The 20,416-nt window shown below is 42.3% G+C and overlaps 1 protein-coding gene across 1 annotated transcript in view; it reads right to left on the bottom strand.

The window, feature by feature from the left end:
• PCDH15 (protocadherin related 15) overlaps positions 1 to 20,416 on the bottom strand; it is a 2,056,285-nt gene that overhangs the window by 422,578 nt on the left and 1,613,291 nt on the right. The window contains exon 24 of the mRNA XM_029609778.1: positions 19,327 to 19,439. Coding sequence (XP_029465638.1) covers positions 19,327 to 19,439 — 113 coding nt within the window. The remainder of the gene's footprint in view (positions 1 to 19,326; positions 19,440 to 20,416) is intronic.

Raw genomic sequence — 20,416 nt, 5'->3', positions numbered from 1 at the left:
TAAACCATGTCTTTCTATATGTTCTGTGATTTTGATGTTTAGAACACTTTCCACTATTTTTCCTGGCACTGAAGTCAGGCTAACCGGTCTGTAATTTCCTGGATCTCCCCTGGAGCCCTTTTTATATATGGGGGTTACATTAGCTATCCTCCAGTCTTCAGGTACAATGGATGATTTTAATGATAGGTTACAAATTTTTACTAATAGGTCTGAAATTTTATTTTTTAGCTCCTTCAGAACTCTGGGGTGTATACCATCTGGTCCAAGTGATTTACTACTCTTCAGTTTATCAATCAGGTCTACCACATCTTCTAGGTTCACCATGATTTGGTACCTTCTGGTTTAGAGGACCCCATACCAATCTTATACTACATAGTAATTAGAAATGGTCAGTCCTACTTTAGGGTAGGAAAAAATATAGGAAGGATGATTTATTTTCCCCGAATATAATCTAGGTAGTGGCAGATGCTCGACCTGACAAGATCAAGCAGATGGGGAGAGCATATGATGGAGTATATATTAGACTTTCCTTGAAAGTCTAAGACCAGCCATTTAATCTGGTCTGCCTTAAGCAACAGATAGGAAGGGAGTTCTGCTATGAGGTAGGGATGTGCATTTGTTTGCAACAAAATAAGAAATAAAGATGATATTTCCTATTTAATTGTGTTTCGGGGGGCCGACGAAATGACAGGAAAACCCACAAAAGTTTGTGTGGTTTTATTTTTTTTTTTTTTGGGGGGGGGGGGGGGGGGGGGGAGAAAGGGCACATTAAAAAAAATAAAAACCAAACCCACCAAGCCTTCAAATTTAATTGATTGCAACCCCCAATCCTCCAAAACCCCCAAGACTTGCCAGACATCCCCCCCCCAAGACTTACCGAAAGTCTCTGGTGGTCCATCGGGGTCCCAGGAGCAATCTCCCCCTCTCGGGCCATCGGCTGCCACTAATGAAAATGGTACCAATTGCCCTTTGCCCTTACCATGTGACAGGGGCTATCGGTGCCATTGGTCAGCCCCTGTCACATGGTAGGAGCAGTGGATAGCCCGCAGCATTTTTTAAGATGGCACCGGCTGTCCATTGCTCCTACCATGTGACAGAGGCGGGCCAATGGCACTGACTGCCCCTGTCACATGGTAAGGACATAGGGCCATCGGCACCATTTTTATTACTGGCAGCCGACGTTCCGAGAGCGGGAGATCACTCCTGGGACCCCCGATGGACTACTAGGGACCTTTGGCAATTTTTTGGGGGTCGGGAGGGTAGGTGGGGTTGTAATTAATTAAATTTGAAGGGTTGGGGTGGGTTTTCGTTTTCGTTTTGGGGACAGTTAAAATAAAATTGACCCGAACCGCCGGAAAATAAAATTTCCCGTGGTGGGCTGATGGGAAATGGAAACAGTTGGTAGCATGACAAAAAAAGTAATGTGATCAATGTGACTAGAACTTGTGCCCTGCCCTATCCCTGATACCGGGAGTGTTGTGATCTTCCTGCATGCAGTGCCGTATCCCTGATACTGGGAGTGTTGTGATCTTCCTACATGCAGTGCCCTATCCCTAATACCGGGAGTGTTGTGATCTTCCTGCACACAGTGCCCTATGCCTGATACTGTGAGTGTTGTGATCTTCCTGAACACAGAGCCCTATCCCTGATAACGGGAGTGTTGTGATCTTCCTGCACTCAGTGCCATATCCCGAACCGAAAGGTTTGGCTGAATCACATCTCTACTATGAGGGCGTTCTCCTTAGAAGGGAATAAGAATCTAGGCCCAGGGAAAATAAGGGCCCAGGGAAGAGACAGATATGTAGGGAAGGCTAATATTGTTGAACTATGAGTTATATTGCTGTCTTGATTTTGTGAACTGCAAAGTTTAGCAGAGCTGCTTCTGTTTTGTTTTTTGTTAAATTCATCCTAATCTGTTTTCTGGCTAGCCCAAGAGCACTTTAGTGTCACATCCTCCCCGTCTTTTGATTCAAGCTTGATATTTCACCTTGTATTTTCTTTAGAATAGAACATTGAGATGAAACTCAAATCTTCAACTTTTCAACTGAACTTTCATAGGCATGCATTTAGGAATAAGTGTTTGTTTCATTTTCATAGTAGTATCTCAAATTTCATTTAAAGTTAATTCTCCAGAAGTTTAAGGCACACAATCAATTGACTAGAAGCAATCACAGCTGAAAAAGTTAAGGATTCTAAACTCACTATTCTTCCAGTGGTAGGAATTCTGAAGACTCACTGCCACTGAACATCTGTGTCTGTTATTGAGTCCAGTACTGTCTTCATCAAACTGAGGAAAGCTATCAACCTCAAACTGAAAGGCTTTTGCTAACAACAGCTTTGATTTCAGCAAGAATGACATTGAAGAAGCAGTTCAAATTGCATGGCCACTGAATTATTTATTTATCGAGTTTTATATACCGTCATTCGGTTTTGCCATCACAATGTTTTACATATATATATTTCTACATTACTAGAGTCGTACATTTGTTAACATGGCTTTTTAGACATACGAGTAAATATTCTTTCTACGAGTCATTCGGTATAGGCTGGGCTCTTCAGGTAATGTCTTTAGCCTAGTGACATTAGGAGAATTGGTAGGCTTTTGTAAACATCCAGGTTTTCTCTTTTAATTGGTGTACCAAGCCCTGCTACATACCATATCTGAGCAGAACAGCAAGAATCCTTTTCTAAGTCTAGAGACCTTAGAAGAGAAGTCCTGGAAAATCAGCACTTTCCTGTTTTCATAATGGATCTCTTGTGATTTGTGATAGTATTGAAGTATCGCTGTTTTATGCATATAATTGAGTATTTGATCACAACACGCAGTCTCCTTCAGTCTGAGCTATCTGGGTTAGGGCCGAGTCTGTGTGTCCGCTCAACAAGGAAAAAAGAAGTAACTTGCAGGGATGGTAGAAATCAGCCAGTTTTCCAAAACTTTTACCAGTTCTCCATTTGGAATAGATTCTGGGAGCCCAACAAATCTTATTGTTCCTCCTTGCCCGATTCTCAAGGTTGACCTTTTCATCATGGACCTTCACAGCCTTCTCCAGATCTATGATGCGATGTTAAAGAGCTCCCACATCATCTTCAGCTAGCGCTATCCTCTCTTCTACCCGTTCTAGCTGGGTGTTGAATTCCCTCATCACCGAATGGACCTCAGCGATGTGTTCAGATATTTGGTACAGCCAGGAGTCCAGCACATTAACAACTGCCTGGGAGATTTATTTCCTCCAAAGATTCTTCTCCGACTGCCGCTTCAGGTGAGTCGGAAGATGCAGTGGCCATCTTGGGTTCTGGGGGCTTGACTTTTTCTTTATCTTTTTTTAGTGATTTTGAGGCCATAATGTCATCTAAGTCACTGGATCTAAGTAATGACAGCAGGAGGATCACAGATATGTCATTGACGCTCGAGGGAGGCTTCAAGAGGTAATTCTAACTGACCAGATTATTATCCTCTGATTTTAAAATATTTCAAGAAGTCATCCATCAGGCCTACCATCAGAGGTTCTGGTGCACTTTTAGAAAGGAAGACCTCTATCTTCCCCTTCTTTTACCAAAACATCAATTGACAAAACCATAATAAGAAGATAAATTCCAAAGAAAATTGCTATTCGCATTAATTTTAAACCCAAAATAGAAGAGACTATGGCATAATATTCCAACAGTATATTAGATCCTGAAAAGGGAGCTAATATTATATTTTAGGAAGATCTTATACTGTATTGCTCTATTTCTAGCAAAGACAGTACAATTATAACATCATTGTCAATAGGCCCCTTTTTCAGAAGCTGAGAGAAGAATTGTTCAGCAATAATAAAAGGTTCAACATTCCGGTATTGCCCTTGCTATGCTATGATGAAGTTGAACACCTGTTTTATTTGCCCTAAGGTAATAATTAGCAAGCAATGACAGCATATCATTATTCCCATTACATTTTTCCAGCATAGCAGTAGTATCTATGACCTTCTAGTAATGATAATGAAATGCCATTAATTAAGGAAAAAAGGAAAATGGCCTTTACACTTTAGTATTTGATCTCAGCTTATTAAAGATTTTCCTTTTCAAAATTCTGCCTAAATAAGTCTGTCTAAATTTTTAATAATCAGATCAGAAGTTTTTTAAGTAAGAAACCATAACAGACTATCAAGCCTATTTACTAAGCAGCGTTATTGCAATAATGCATGTTATTAACTGAAAAAAGCAACAATTAGGAGTAATGTGTTAATCTGTACTAACACAGTATAACATCCAAAAAATTAGGTTGAAAGTGAGTTAATAATAATAAGCTATATCACATGCAAATGCACTTAAATCAGCACATTATTATGGATAAAGAATAATGTGACCTGCAGTTAATTTTGCAAGCCACATTATTCTCAAAACATTAACTATACTTCAAAAGGCAGATTGATATGCTTGGCAATGCTCCTGGGGTCCACTCTGAAAGGAGCTACAAAAGCCTTGCTCCCAATCTTGAAAAAATGACCATGATGTTCTGTTTGCATTTGTCATCCCCCCCAATCCCTGTGGTCCCAGGCCAGCCAATAAAATTGAAAAAAATGTTTCCCCCACTCCCCTCCCTAGCCTTTTATCCTTGGTACCCCTTTTTAAAATAAATCCTGTTCCTTGGGGATAACCCTCTAATGACTAGTTTGTGGTCCTCACCAGTCCTTCCTCATTCTCTTCTCCAATGTTAAAAGACAATTTTCACAGGGAAAGGCAGGGGAGAAATGCAGGAGAAGGAGAGAATGATAAAGGGAAGAAAGTGACAGAGTAGATATACTTAAGCATTTCAAAATAAATCTGCCTTTCTTTATACAAGGCAAACATATTTCCAGGCAATAAATTACCAGAGAACAATGGTCTTTGCTTTCATTGACATTGTTAGTATAGCCAAAGAAGATTAAGGCTGATAAACCTTCTGAGCCTCAACCACAGTTTTCAGCTGATCCATTGTTTTGGTTTGTGTACAAAGCTTGTCTTTTGCTTTATAGTTATTAAGAATGTGCATTTTCATTATAATCACTTTTTTGTTTTAGCACAGGCAATTTCAAAATAGTGCATGCTAAACTTTAGTGTGCACAATTTCATTTTAGTATGCACTTTACAATTTGGCATGCCAAATTTCATTTTTAGTGTACATATTTAGAAATATTAGGCACAACATTTTGAAATAGTGCACACTAAAATAAAATAGTATGTGCTAAAACAAATCAAAGGTGACTGTAAAGAAAATTTACCCCTAATAATAATCATACAGCAAAAGATAAAAAGAGGATAGAAGCATGCTATTTCATTTTAGTAGATGCTATTTTGAAATTTAGCACATTCTATTTCAAAATAGCATGCACCAAATTAGGAAAAAACATTTACTAAAAGTTTAATGCCTGCTGTTTCAAAATAATCCATGCTAGAAACAAAATTAAACTGAAAATACAAAACAAATCCCCTCAAAAAACAATTTTTGACTTGCATATCCCCACCTATAATTTATGCTTATTTATTATGTTGAATCCAAATAATACTGTGGTGTGTCATGTCAGATGAACCATCTACAGGCACAGAAACCGTACTGGAGTAGAAAACATTTTTTTAATTCACTAAGTGTAATTATCAGGCAGACATATCTTGCGATTCACAGCAGTGGAACAATTAATTATGATGACATTGTTGGTCCCCTAACATGGCCATTTTTTGCACTGGCTACATTGGCAGGGACAGAGCAGAAGATCAAATAGATCTTCACCGATATGGAAACAGATCTATCAAATATAAAAGTATATTATAAGATCTATCAAATATAAAAGTAGATTATAAGAGTCAAATGCCTGCAAAATTACTCAAGACACAATGATAATAAAAAGAATATTGAAAAAATGTTTTAAAATATTTTATTTAGAGAAAAGGGTGCCCCAAGGCAAACATTTTTTTTAATACATTACATTTATTAAGAGAAGCCGGGGTGACAACCATACACATCAACAAGTGACGTAACAAATGGTGGGAAAGCTCAAACATAGTAACTGTCGTGAAAGAAATTAAAGTTACTAGCAGGGAGAAAACATCTCTGGAAAATAAAACTGGAGTGACAACCATGCACTGCCATGAGCAGTGGTAGAAAATGGTAAATCCCAGATACAGTAATGACCCAACTATGGTGAAAGAGAACGTAGAGAAAGAGAACAACATATATCAAATAGCACTATGCTTGTAAACAATCTGTAAAGAAAAGAGAGAGCAAATTGTAGTAAACAATACATGCAAAATACCTTCATAAGCATTGTCACAAATACAAAGCTTCAAAGTTTCAGAGATCTGCCATATTGATGGACAGATATGCAAAATTGCAAATGTATGCAGATTTAAACAATAAGCAGCTGAAGAATGTCTATATGGGTAAGCAAGACAGTGCAGCCACAGAGAAGAAACAAAGTAAATGCAGAACCAAAAAGATATGCCTTTACAACCGTCGCTGACCAACATGACAGTCTGCTGACTGTTCGCACTGTAAACCACAGGTTAAATCTGGTAAAGTGCTGTTATGGGAGTCTCTGTTTAGTGGACCCTTGGGCCGACCTGCTGGAGACGGGGAATGATGATCAAAGTCTCTAGTGAGTAGCAGGCCGGGAGGCAGATGTTCAGGCAGGACGTAGATGCTGGTACTCCCCCGGGAGAAGCCCGTAGGAGCCCAACCGCTGGGACTTAGATGGCTTCACCCTTGGAAGCTGAAGCCCCCCCAGGAGGAGCCCATAGGGGCCCGGCCGCTGGGACTTAGGCGGGTTGTGGATTAGGACAGGTAACTGGAACCAGACTAAGACAGTAGCAATACTGTAACTGGGTTCGGGTACTGGAACCAGGCAGGAACTGTGGCAGGATTCTGATACTGGGACCAGGCAGGAACAGTAGCAGGCTTTGGGTACTGGAACCAGGCAAGAACTGTAGCAGGTGGACTGGGACCAACCGGGTACTGTAGCAGACTGGCAGGAACCAAACCGGTACTGAGCAGGCAGGCACAAACAAGCAGGTACTGTAGCAATCAAGCAGGAACCAGCAGGTACTGTAGCAAGCAAACAGGAACCATCAGGTACTGTAGCAAGTGAGCAGGAACCAGCAGGTACTGTAGTAGGCAAACAGGAACCATCAGGTACTGTAGCAAGTGAGCAGGAACCAGCAGACACTGTAGCAAGCAAGCATGAACGAGCAGGTACTGTAGCAAGTGAGCAGGAACCAGCAGGTACTGTAGCAAGAAAGCAGGGACCAGCAGGTACTGTAGCAGGCAGGCAGGAACCAAGCAGGTACTGTAGCAGGAATGGCGCGACGAAGCGAAGCGAGTCACTCCGGGGCTCAGCGCAACAGGAAACCGGGAAGCTAACCCGTTGCTAGGCAAAGACTGGATGGCCGCGGCCGGCTTATCAAGGCCGCGGCGTCTGACGTCAAAGTTGGGCGGAGTCACCACTGGCGGGAAACAGCCTAGAAAAGCGCCCAAGTGGAGCACACGTGCGCTAGGAGACGGGCATCCATGGGAGGGCTTGCAGCGGAACAGCCCCAGCGGGGACGCTGCCAACCAGGCTGCAAACCAGGCCTCTGGAAGTGGGAGCAGGTCCGGGAACCCGGAGGTAAGGGCCTGGCCACGGTGCTCGCCGCCAGAACTGCAACAAGTGCACAAAAAAGAGAGATGGAACAAACGTGATGATGTCAGCATGCAGCCACATTAAGCAAATAAAATACCGGCATACAAAGAGCAGAACCACAGCGATAAAGGAATGAAACAAAAAATGAAATTAAAAATGGAAAATAAAAAGATAAAAATTAGCAATGAAAAAAACAAAAAGTTAATGAAAAAATTAGTGAAAAAAATATTGAGTAACAAACGGGGAAAAAATGAAAAATATGAAAAATTATAGAAAAATATAAGGGTTGTAAAAAGTTAAAATAGAAAGATAATGGGGCAGATCTTTAAACCTGCACGTGGGCGTAGATTTGTTCGCGCAACCCGGCGTGAACAAATCTACGCCCAATTTTTTAACATGCGTGCGCTGCCATGTGCGTTTTATAAAATCCAGGTTCGGCGCACACAAGGGGGTGCACAATTGTGTAACTTGCGTGCGCCAAGCCGCGCAGACTGCCTCCATTCCCTCCTAGGCCGCTCCAAAATCGGAACGGCCTCGGAGGAAACTTTTCTACCACTCCCCCCACCTTCCCCTCCCTTTCCCTATCTAACCCACCCCCCAGCCCTAACCAGATCCCCCCCACCTTTGTTTCAGAAGTTACGCCTGCCCGAGGCAGGTATAACTTGCGCGCGCCGCACGCCATCCCCCCGGCACAAGCTGCTGTACTGGAGGACTTGGGACTGCTCCGAACCTCCCCCGGACCACCGCCATGCCCCCGTCTCGCCCACTGACCGCCCCCCTGGCCCCCAGACCTGCCCCCGGACCACCGCCACACTCCTATGCAAAATAGGCTCGGCGCGCACAGGGGCAGATTTTCTCGGGTTATGTGCGTATGTTACATGCGTAGCCTTTGAAAATCTGCCCCAATATGTGCAGGCAAAAGCAAGCAAGACACACTGTATCAAATGAACAGAAAATGGGTAGTTTGTAAAACACATGAATCAGTCATGGGAAGTGAAATCATACAGGTCATTAAGGTACTATACGAACATATAAACCAGAAAAGAGTGAAATATTGAAAACATGAGAAAACCAATGTGCCAAAAACAATGATTAAAAGAAAACCTACAGGCCATTACTAATCAATGAAACAATTGAATTATTTCACTACAATTACTGTGTTTGAGCTTTTCCGCCGATTTTTACTGTCACTTGTTGAAGCGTATGGTTGTCACCCTGGCTCCTCTTAAGAGATGTAACATATTTAAAAAAAAAAAAAATTAACCTTGGGGCACCCTTTTCTTTAAGTAAAATATTTTTTTAATATTTTTCCACTATTCTTTTTATCATTTTGTCTTGAGTAATTTTGCAGGTGTTTGTCTCTTATCTACTTTTATATTTGACAGATCTGTCTGTTTCCATATCGGTGAAGATCTATTTGATCTTCTGCCCTGTCCCTGCCAATGCAGCCAGTGAAAACATGGCCATGTTGGGTGACCAACAATATCATCACAATAAATTGTTCCACTGCTTTCAATTGCAAGATACGTCTGCCTGATAATTATATTGAGTGAATTAAAAAAAAGTTCTACTCCAGTATGGTTTCTGTGCCTGTAGATGGTTCATCTGACCTGACACACCTCTGTAGTTGGATTTATTTGTGGGTGTGTCTCTTGTTCTCCACTTGCTTGGTGTTTATTATTTATTTATTTATTTATTTATTTATTTTTAATTTTTATATACCGACCTTCTTGCATAAAATGCAAATCAGGCCGGTTTACATTGCAAACTGAACAAGCAGGAAATATAATTCCTTAGTCGGATACATAGAACATCTAGAATTAAAAATGTAAAAGCAAACTTTTTAGACAGTTTAATAGAGGTTAATTAAATAACAAACATAACTAAACTTATTTTACACAAAGCACGAAAGTTAGCACGAAGGGGAGCACAAAGGGGAAAGCCCCTTTGTCACGCCCCTTCGGCACGCGACGCCCGATGGAACGGCGTCTTTTACCGGCTCTGCCGTTAGCATGATGATGTCATTTTGTGGGCGGGTCTCATTCTCTCTGAGGACTCCCTCCGTTGTCAGTTTCAGTTTCATGGCGATTCTTTTTCATTTTTTTTTATGTTTGTTTCAGCCCGGGATTGTCTCTCAGGGCACCCGATGCTAGTGGGATGCCCCTCACCCTCGCTGCTTGATGGAACGGCGTCTTTTACCGGCTCTTATGATGATGTCATTTTGTGGGCGGGTCTCATTCTCTCTGAGGACTCCCTCCGTTGTCAGTTTCAGTTTCATGGCGATTCTTTTTCATTTTTTTTTATGTTTGTTTCAGCCCGGGATTGTCTCTCAGGGCACCCGATGCTAGTGGGCTGCCCCTCACCCTCGCTGCCCAATGGAACGGCGTCTTTTACCGGCTCTGCCGTTAGCATGATGATGTCATTTTGTGGGCGGGTCTCATTCTCTCTGAGGACTCCCTCCGTTGTCTTATGTTGAACATGAAAGGGTGTAGGATACCTAAGTAATTATTGGGTTCATGGTAGTGGAGATCTGACATGCCAGACTGGTAGGAACCAACATCAGGATACCATGGGGGCTGTTGTACAAGATGTCTCTGGACATTCTTGCTACTGGGATCATTCATACTGAGTGACAAAGATATGGGTGTGATTGAGAATAATCACATCTGCTGTGGGCAATCCCACGAGTGTGGCAGGGGGAGGGGTTGGATATCTTTGGAGTTCTGCCAGATAACTCCTTAAGGCTAGGCTGGTCTGAAGAGTAGCCTACTTGCTAATCATGTTTTGGGATAGGGGTATTTTGTATTGTTTGGCTGTCTCTAGGAATGCCACATTTTTGTACATGTTAATAAAGCTGCAGCCATTGATATCTATATTGTACATGCTTTTTTATACATATCAGAAATACTTGTGTATTTTTGGTTTTGAATACACATTTACCTGTACAAAAAGGGGTGATATAGGGGCATTTTGGGATGGAGCCATGAGTTATGCTCTTATTGATATTTTATAATAGATTTTTGTAAACATATTAGCCAACATATTTGAACAATTTCACATCTGCTAATTATCTAACACAATGTTTTCTGCTATTGGCTGGGTGGAAGATCTGAGTGAACTGGGGTGGAATTCAGAATAATGAGCTCGGATGGTCTCAATGAACTAAAGATGGACTAGGTGATAGAGCTGAGCATTCATTTGAAATAAATGAGTAAAAACCAATGAATGAGTCCATATTCATTTGATTCATAATTCGATGAATGAAATGACAAATATTTGTCTCATTCATTTATGTTTCCCAAACAAATCTATTGCACATTGAACTATATGGCTGTACTCTTTAAAAACAAACAAAAAAACAGGTGGACAAAACTATAGTAACCAACTCCTGACTCTGTGACCTCACAAATTTATCAGTGCTAAGTCAGGACAAACTGGCAAGGAAACCACAGAGAGGACAAATATCAGTGCAGCATTTTTTTAAGTAGAATCTATGTTATCTGGATCAAGTGACACAGAAAAGTAGGAATGGGCAGGGTTAAAAAATTAGCTTTGTTTTTCGGTTCATTGTCAGGTTTTCTCCCCATGAATTTTGTTTCCTTCAATGTTTAATTTGTTTCTTTCATTTTAAATAAATGAATCAAACATTAAAAATAAACCTCCCCAAAACAAACAAAAAAAAGATACAGGGACTCCAAAGGGCTATTGTCCCCACCACCAATCCCTCCCACCTGGAAGAATGATGGGGCCAGGATCCCCCCTGCCCACTCATAACCGGTCTGGAGGGAATATGTTGGTGAGGTTGAGGCAGGTCACCATGATCTTGGCCTAGGCTCTATGCAAGGCTGAGGCTTGAAGGCCTGGTCTTGATTCCTCGGCCTAGGACTGACACCAAAGCCTAAGCCAGATTCTGAAACCTCAGCCTAGACCTCGGCCTCAGCCTGGTAGCAACTCCTGCACAGTAGCATAGGCCAAAGCCCACACCCAAGCCAGACAATGGCTCTGCCGGAGACTGGGTCCCAATGTCTGGGCCTTTACCAGGAACAGGCCCAATTCTGGGGCCCAAGTCTGAAGGCTGGGTCCTGATACCTGGGCTTTGGCCTAGGGTGGAGCCCAGGCTGAGGTTAAATGCTGGGGCTGGCCAGGAGAGTGGGTCCTGACACCTTGGCCCAACCTGGAGACCAGGACGCAACACCAGAGCCATGGATCAATTACAGGCCCAGGCTGAAAGCCGGAGTGCCTCTTCTTTTCTTCTTTCTTCATAAATGATGATATCTGCTGGTGACATGCCGGAATAAATTAACTATGATACATCCTCCTCAGTTGAGAGCATTTTTCTTTATGGCACTATAATGTACTGGTGTCGGGCCTGGCTTAGGTTGAAGCATAGCTGTTGGGACAAAGCCTTTGGGCTGGTCTGTGGCGTCAGGCTTGGGCCCAGGTTCCAACCTATGCCTAGGCTGAGGCCCAGATGTTGGATCATGGCCTCCAGATCAGACTCTGGCATCAGTACTAGGCCTGGGTGAAGCCCAGGCATAGAGATCTGGTCTCTGGACTGGGCCACAGAATTGGGCCTAGGCCAAGGCCAAGACCAAGGTGTTGGGAGGTGTCAGCTTCATGCCTAGGCCAGGGCCCTAAGTGTAGGCATTGGGACCCGGCCTCCAGATCAAATCCTGGCACCAGTCCTGGGCCTGGGCTAATGCCCAGTTATCAGGACCTGGCCTAAGAACTGGGCCTAGGTTCCATCCTAGGCTGAGGCCCAGGCATCAGGACCCAGCCTCTGGACTGGGTCCTGGCATCGGTCCTGGGCCTGGACCAAAGCCCAGGCCTCAGGACTCAGCCTAGCTGTGGCTTAGTGTACTCGAAGAATCAGTTAAGTAAATTTTGGGGGGGCCTGGGTTTTCCTTGTGTTTCAGCCAAAGCCATGACATTGGCCTGGTTCTAGGCTAAGGTCCTAGTGTTGTGCTTGGGTCTAGGCTGTGGACCCTGCTTTGGGTCTCGACCTACGCCCTAGGTGAGGCCCAGCTTTGGGCATAGGCTAAGGCACCTGTGTTTCACTTAGGTGTAGGTCATGGTCTCTGATTTGTTCTTTGGCCTATGCCCTAGGTGAGGCCATGGGCTCGGGTCTAGGCAGAGGCTCAACCAGACGTTTTAACTGAATTAGACAAATAAGGTTCATTTAATTCCAGGGGACCCTCAATATGTTTCAAGGCCTTGCAAATAAAACAAATTATCCCTTATTTGTTGCATTTTGCTGATTTGGTTGAAATGAATGCTCATCCCTACTGTAAAGTCTTTGTTAGGATTTGTAGGTATGTGGGCCCTGCGCCGAGGTGAGAGGAGGTACCACGCACACGATGATTCGGTAGTGGCCTGCAGTGCAGGGAACATCGAAGGGGTTCCTCACTTAGAGATGGTACGGTAGTGGCCCGCAGCACGGGATACACCGGTAAGGGTTTCCCACTAGAGAAGGTACAGTAAAGGTTCACAGTGCGAGGTACACCAAAGAGGTTCCTCAATAGAGATGGTGTACTGGTGGTCAGTAGAGCGGAGGTACTCACAGTAGGCTAAGGTTCCAGAAGTAGCCCCGAGAAACGGGAATGGTAGACGTTTGAGGTGCAGGGCCCTCCGAGGAGCAATAGCCAGAGACGAGGAAGAGGCCCCCGAGGAGCGGGTACCCACCTGAAGTTTCTCACCAATGAAGCGGAAGCAGAAGCAGAAAGGAGGAGTCCGACGCGTAAGCAGAGGACACAGCAAGAGGAACTCGTAGCCAAGTCAAAGATTGAGGGACAGAGAAAGATTTAAATAGGGACCCCCAGTGGTGATGTCATCAAGGGGGCCGGCTAGGGTTCCCGCCCAGGGCCCTTTAAATAGTGTTGAAGTGGTATGCACCTAGGGAGGACCATGGGCAGATCATAGCCCGGCAGCAGCGTTCCTGCTGCGCCTCAAGGAATCCTGCTCGCAGGGCAGGCCGCAAAGAGAGAAGGCGCACTGCGAGCCTCTCCCATGGCCCACAGCGGAACTGGAGGCCGCTCTAAAAGAAAGGTGTGCACAGTCGGCCACGTTGTCTGTGGCCAACTGGCGTAACAGTCTTTATATGTGAAAGAAGTAATCTGAAATTCTTCTCTAGCTGTAGGCTGAGAAAGATGTGTTTGTAGAAGCTTTTATAGAGTTTTAAATAAAGCTTAGAAACTTTTAAAATTGGCACTGGTAAAGGGCTGTTTTTGATATTCTTTTTTCTGCAGTAGTCTCATTGAACCATAAAGACAAAGGCAGTACACTACTGCTGATTTTGATTTTTATCTTCACTAGGGGAGGATTAGTGTGGAGATTTTAACAGTGCTAGTGATTTTTTTGTTTCTGAACAGTGAGATAAGCATAGAACACTGATAGTCTGAAGAGAAGAAGTGTCTAACCAGTCTTCCAGTCCTTCTAATTTTATTAACTGTTTTGTTTTATGTGGAATCAGTTAACAGTACACTGTATATGTGTCTGTGTGTGTGAGAGAGAGAGACTGACAATTCTCCATACAACTGTGAGCCAAGGTACAGTTATAGTATTAATAAATGAAACCATTTGTAATATCCAAACCCCCAGTAGGGAGTAGAATTCAACAAATTCTAATGTCAAGAAAATGGAAAGGAGGAAATGATAGGCTTGGCAGGTTTGACAGGGCAGAAGAAGACTAGCAGCTGTGACAAATTCCAAATTAAAAAAGATACTTTTATAGCTGTAGAATGGCAGGAATAGAAAGCACTGGCAGCTTAAGACAGAAACAGGTGAAATTTTAGAAGCATGAACCCATTTCACCTGTTCCTCTATCTCTTGTTTTGGAGCAGAGGAAAAAGGTGGGGGAGGCATCCAAAGCAGTCAGTACCAGGGCAGGGGCATGGGCTGGGCAGCAGAAGTGCAAAATCCAAAAACAGCTGCATGCTGCTTTACATTAATTATTGCTTCTGAGGCAGCGGAGGTAGTATTTTGAACAACTGATTCTGAGGAAAAATCTCATCTACAATTCTATGAATCATAATTTAAAGAGCTGGGAGATGAAAAAAATTGGGAGGATTAGTCAGTTGCATCTTAGCCTCCAGTATGATGATGGGGAAATAGATGATGATACTAACAGTTATAAAAAGCAACCTCCAGCAAAAGCAGGCTGCACAGGTAGAGAGTGCTGCCCCTGTCCTTAGTGTCTACCCTCAATCTCATCTCCAATGTCAGCATCATTCTCCAAGGATGCAGAGAAGAAAACATGGAAGATATCCCTGATCTGGAGGTTCTTTAAAATGAAGGAAGACCCATGATTACTTCAATGTTTTCACTGCAGGAAAGATATAAATTGATGGAAGAAAGTGAGGCATCCAATATATTCTGGTTTGCAGGATCACCTAGAGAAGCAGTACCCACTAGTATTGGCACCAGGGAAGGGTGGCAGTAATAGTCTGGGAATCCCTTCTGCCAGGCAAAGTAAAAGTCAGAGGAAAGGGGTTGAAAAAGAGAAAACATTTCTGCAAGCTGATTCCTCAGGTAGAAAGCCGGCAAACACCTGCCATATGTCTGCAGTACAACCCACCATAGAGGAAATTAAGGTTGGGCATTCAGGAGAAATGAAATAGGAAATGAGATTAAATTTCCTTTTATCTCATTTTGATCTCAAAGTGAAATGATTGAAAATCTGATGAAATTTCATTGGTTTTTATTTTGGTTTGTAAACAAAAAAATTGATCCATTGGGCCTAGACCCAGGCCTGAAGCTGGGGCCTCATCTAGGGAAGAGGCCAAGGCCCAAAGCAGGGTCCTTTGCCTATGCCCGAGCACAATGCTGAGGCCAGGGCATAGGCCTAGGTCTGAGGCCAGGACTTCACCTAGGCTTAAGCCGTGACATGATATAGGAGCCATGGCTTAAGCTGGAGTTTCAAAATACTGGTATCAAATGCACTACGGACTGAAAGGAAACTGTTTCCTGCAGATCCACATGAAAAAAGAGGTAATGCATTAATATCCACAGCTGTAAAATCATGGAAAATTGAGGGTTTTCATATAGTCCTTATTATTGTGTGCATCATGTGCTACCTAAGAATAGGAGACTTAGGGTAGAAGAAAGAAAAATGAGTTTGCCTAGCCACCTACATATATCCAAATTAATAGCAAAAACGTGGTCACACTCATATAGTTTTGCAATCTTCATCTCAAGGAAATTTTATTATTGCTACAACTGAAGAAAGCTACAGTTTAGAGATAATATAGACAAAATGTTTCTTTTTGGAAGTATTGAAAAATAATTATCTATTTGACTTCAGACTCTTGTTTTCTTTTTAAGGCATCAGTTAAAAGTAGGAGGAAGTGTGTGTCAGAAAGATGTACATTATTTCCTATGTGAAATGTTATAAACAGATTGTTTATGATTCTTTCCAGTCAAAATAATATAGTTTAGATATTATGAAGGTTGACAGTAGAGAGAGTTTAATTTTACTGAAGAATATTTTCTCTTGATTAGATCTAAAGATTATACTAGATTAATTCAATGTCAGACAACAACAGAAGTTCATTAAAGTAATGACTGAGCATAGGTAAGCAACGAACGAGGCTCGTTGTAATTGCACAGAGATGCCCAACTTTTAAGTAGATAACATTAAAGACATAAGCATTTTGTTCTATTAGAAAACTAGTCACTTCTCTTGTCATACAAGATTTGTTTCTTTTCTTCACCTCATTTACTTCAACACATTGTTGTTGTTTGTTTGGCTCACTGTATAAGAGATTAGTCTTTTAAAGTAAGAGCAATTTGTTTCCAGCCTGCTGAAAGCACATTATCAAATTTGCCACCACTCTTGTCAACAACTTAGCACTGAAAAAAAAATATCTTCTCCTATTACACATTCAGAACCATATCCTTCACAAACAACTGACTGAACGTGGATGCTCAAAGTCTTTATAAGTTGTATGCTTCAACTAGTTTTGTATTTATTTCCATTGAGGATGCAAAGTAAGTGTGTATGTATGGTGGTGGCGGTGGGGGGTGTGATTTATGGCGCCATAAGCCTTAGCTTTATGTTTCACAAAAAGTGAACTACATATAGCTTCAGATGGAATTCCATTGACTAATCACTCAACTCCTGCCAACTCAAGGAGACACTTTGCTGCACATTTTCCTGATAAAACAAAGGGAAAGTCAAAGGTTGCAATAGCATCTAAAATTTGGTCATCTCAAAGTGGGACATCAATCTAGTAAATTTGGGGCAGATTTTCAAAGGCTACTCACGTAACCTGAGAAAATCTGCCCCTGCGCGCACCGAGCCTATTTTGCATAGGCTTGGTGGCGCTCGCAAGACCCAGGACGCGTGTATGACTCGGGGCTCGCAAAAAGGAGCATTCTGTGGTCGGGGCCGAGGGCGGAACTCCGGCCTGTGGGCGTGCCGGGGGCAGGACCAAGGCCTCCAGCACAGCCGCCGTGCCGAGGGATGGGGCGCTGGCAGCCCGGCGGCATGCGCAAGTTACGCCTGCCAGGAGGCAAGTTACGCCTGCCAGGAGGCAGGCGTAACTTGCGCATGCCAGATAAAGGTCAGGAGGGGGTTTTAGTTAGGGCTGGGGGGTGGGTTAGATAGGGGAAGGTGGGGGAGGGAACAGGGAAAGCCATCGGGGCTCCCCTAGGGCTCAGTGCGCGCAAGGTGCACAAGTGTGCACCAACCCTGGATTTTATAACATGCACTCGGCTCCGCATGCATGTTACAAAATCGGGCGTAGATTTGTTCGCGCCGGGTTGCGCAAACAAATCTACGCATTTGCACTGTTGTTAAAATCTGGCCCTGAGTGAAACACTGTCATTGCCTTTTATTATTTCACATTAGAGTATGCATGTGAGTATTCCAAGAAACTAGATTCTATTCTAAACAGCTGTCATGGAATAACATAATGTTTAAAAACACCACAATAGAATAGATTGCATTTACTCACTGTCATTATACCAGGAGGAAAGTAACAAGCAAAAGGGAAATTCAGAATGGTTCAGGAGCAGAGGAAAAAGGTGGGGGGAGGCATTTAGGGTAGAGTTAGTGCACACTAATGAGGAGTTAGCACACAGTAAAGGGAGTTAGCGCTCTCTAACTCACATTAGTGTGCACTAACCTGAAAATCTGGGCCCTCGAAAAAAAAATCCCAAACCGCAGGAAAAACAGAATTCCCACGAGGGGACCCCGAAGTGAAGCCTGACACCATAAAGCAACCCAAAGCAATTCTCTAAAAATTATATACCGATATTTGATCTTGCACACACATTTTGGGAAAGGCCCTTAGGAAAAAGTGCAAGTAATTATTTTATAAGAGACTTACCTGCATACATCTGTTAACTTATTTGCATAATTTTTCACCTGTTAATTATCTTGCACGATTGATATCAGACTTGTCTTTTGTTTATTATTGGTTGAGTGTATAGGGAGATATTTATTTATTTATTTATTTATTTATTTAAAGGCTTTTATATACCGGAGTTCATGCACTAGTGCATACCACTTCGGTTTACACGGAACAAGATATCCCATGTTTTACCACTGAAAGCACCAAATATGAATCATAATAGTCAAAGATGTATGCAGACAAGACTGACAGGCCAAAACACTCAGTAGTAAAACAAGAGACCTTGCCCTGATGAGAACTTTACACTGAAGGATATGTTATCTAGATCTGCCTATTTGTGAGTGCCTGTTTAAATATAAAAGAAGACAGGGAGACAAAGCAACAACTTAAGCTCATAAGCAGGAATCAGGGGCTGGCCAAGCAAGTCCAGAGTCAAAAAGACCCCCACCCTTAGAAGAGGGGGATCAGTCTGAGACAGAGAAAAACACTCTGACATAACAACTTAGCATGCAGTCATGGCAGTTCTTCACCCGAAGAAATAGGAAGGGAAGAAAAGAGATGCAACATGATGGCAGGACCCCCTCCCCCCCCCCACCGAAGAATTGGGAATGGGGAAAAGACTTTCAATGTGGCAAAGACCCTCCACCCACCATGTGATTATGCATGAGCTTATGCATATTTATCAGCTGGAAAGTAGAAGACAGAGGGGCAAATAAGGCGAAAAAAAGCAAAGCAAGCAAACCCTGAGAGCAACCCTTTAGATGAAACCAGAAGAGTGGCCTGAAAAAAAAGAGCAAACCTGAAGCAGCCCACACCCCCAACTATCAAGGAGGAAGAAGACTAGGTGTGGCCAGGAGACTGGAAAAAGGAGACACCCTGATGAGAGATGATGGTGAGCAAGCTGAGGTGATGGGTATGATCTCATCTTTTTATGCACCTAGAGATATAACACTTAGCAGGGCACAACTGAATTTATTGAATCAAAGATTGCATGTAGTCAAATGCACTAATCCTGAACCTCAAGAAGACCTTCTCAGAGGGACTGATGCAAACTGTAGTAGGTTGGCTATATTATAAAAAGGACAGAATTCATGTGCATAAATTGGAAATTTTGAGTAAAGAGTGAGAGCCAGTGCATTTGGTGTGTTGGCTATGTTGTGGCCTTCGGATTAACTATATATCTTTATTTCTCTAAATGTCTAACTCAATTGATTGTGCAAGGATATGCCATTCAAAAAATAAGACTGAGAACATATAGCAAAAAGTCAAAGAATTTTTAATTGGAAATTGTCCAACTGTCCAACATGAAAGAAGTAGCAAGAGTATATGCAAAAGCACTTTACCTGTATTCATCCTGAGTAAACCGTGGAATTATTGATGGTTGCAACACTGTTATTATTACAGTAGTAGTGTTATACTTTACAGGATCACCATCATCATAAGCAATAACCAACAGCTAAAAATAAACAAAAGTCACTAAATTAACATGGACAGAAAGATCAATATGACATTTTCTCCGAAGAACATTCTATAACTTTCATATTAATAGTAAATTATGTGAGAACAGTCAGCTCAATTGCAACACTTATGATACTGTTCAAACCTTTTAGCTGGCATATAACTGATACTGGAGGGATTTATATTTATTTATTATTTATTTATTTAAAGGCTTTCATATACCGACTTTCTTGACACAAATCAAATCAACTCGGTTTACATCGAACAAGTAGGAACTATAACCAACCAAAAAAATAGAGACAGTTTGAAGGAGTATAAAGTTACATTATAACCAGGAAGTGTTAACTTGGAGTAGGAAATGAGAAGGGGTACGAAGAAAGAGTATAATATACATTGGAGTATATACCAAAAAGGACCAAATTTTTTAATTTCATTCAACATATCTCACTGTGTAAATCTTAGGAAATTCTCCAAGATACAAGGTTTGAATCAAGCTATATGTGTGAAATACAATTCCAAAATAAGCATAGTTTGTTCAGTGCATACATTTTCATTGGCACATATGTCATGTAATACATTTTAGTTTCAGTTACATGAGCAGCCCTACTGAACAGTGATCTCTAAAGTATCCAGTTATTACTATATAACTGTTAAATTATTAAATTATTGTCATGCATCAGTCTAAAAGCAATCAAATTCATTTCTTAAGGTATCAATTTGTATCTTCTATTCTCTGTTAGATGATCTCAAATTAAGGGGCAGATATACTACTGAAATGCAAATATTGGGGTAGATTTTCTAAAAGTGCACCTGCGCGTACTTTTGTTCGCGCACCAGGCGCAAACAAAAGTACGCTGGATTTTATAAGTTACGAGCGTAGCCACGCGTATCTTATAAAATCTGGGGTTGGCGCGTGCAAGGGGTGCACATTTGTGCAACTTGCATGCGCCGAGCCCAGTGCGCGCTGCCTGTTCC

This window comes from Rhinatrema bivittatum, chromosome 7 (assembly GCF_901001135.1).
Source record: "Rhinatrema bivittatum chromosome 7, aRhiBiv1.1, whole genome shotgun sequence".
Classification (NCBI taxonomy): domain Eukaryota; kingdom Metazoa; phylum Chordata; class Amphibia; order Gymnophiona; family Rhinatrematidae; genus Rhinatrema; species Rhinatrema bivittatum.
Note: the sequence above shows the minus strand (reverse complement) of the source record. Positions and strands in the feature narration are given on the sequence as shown.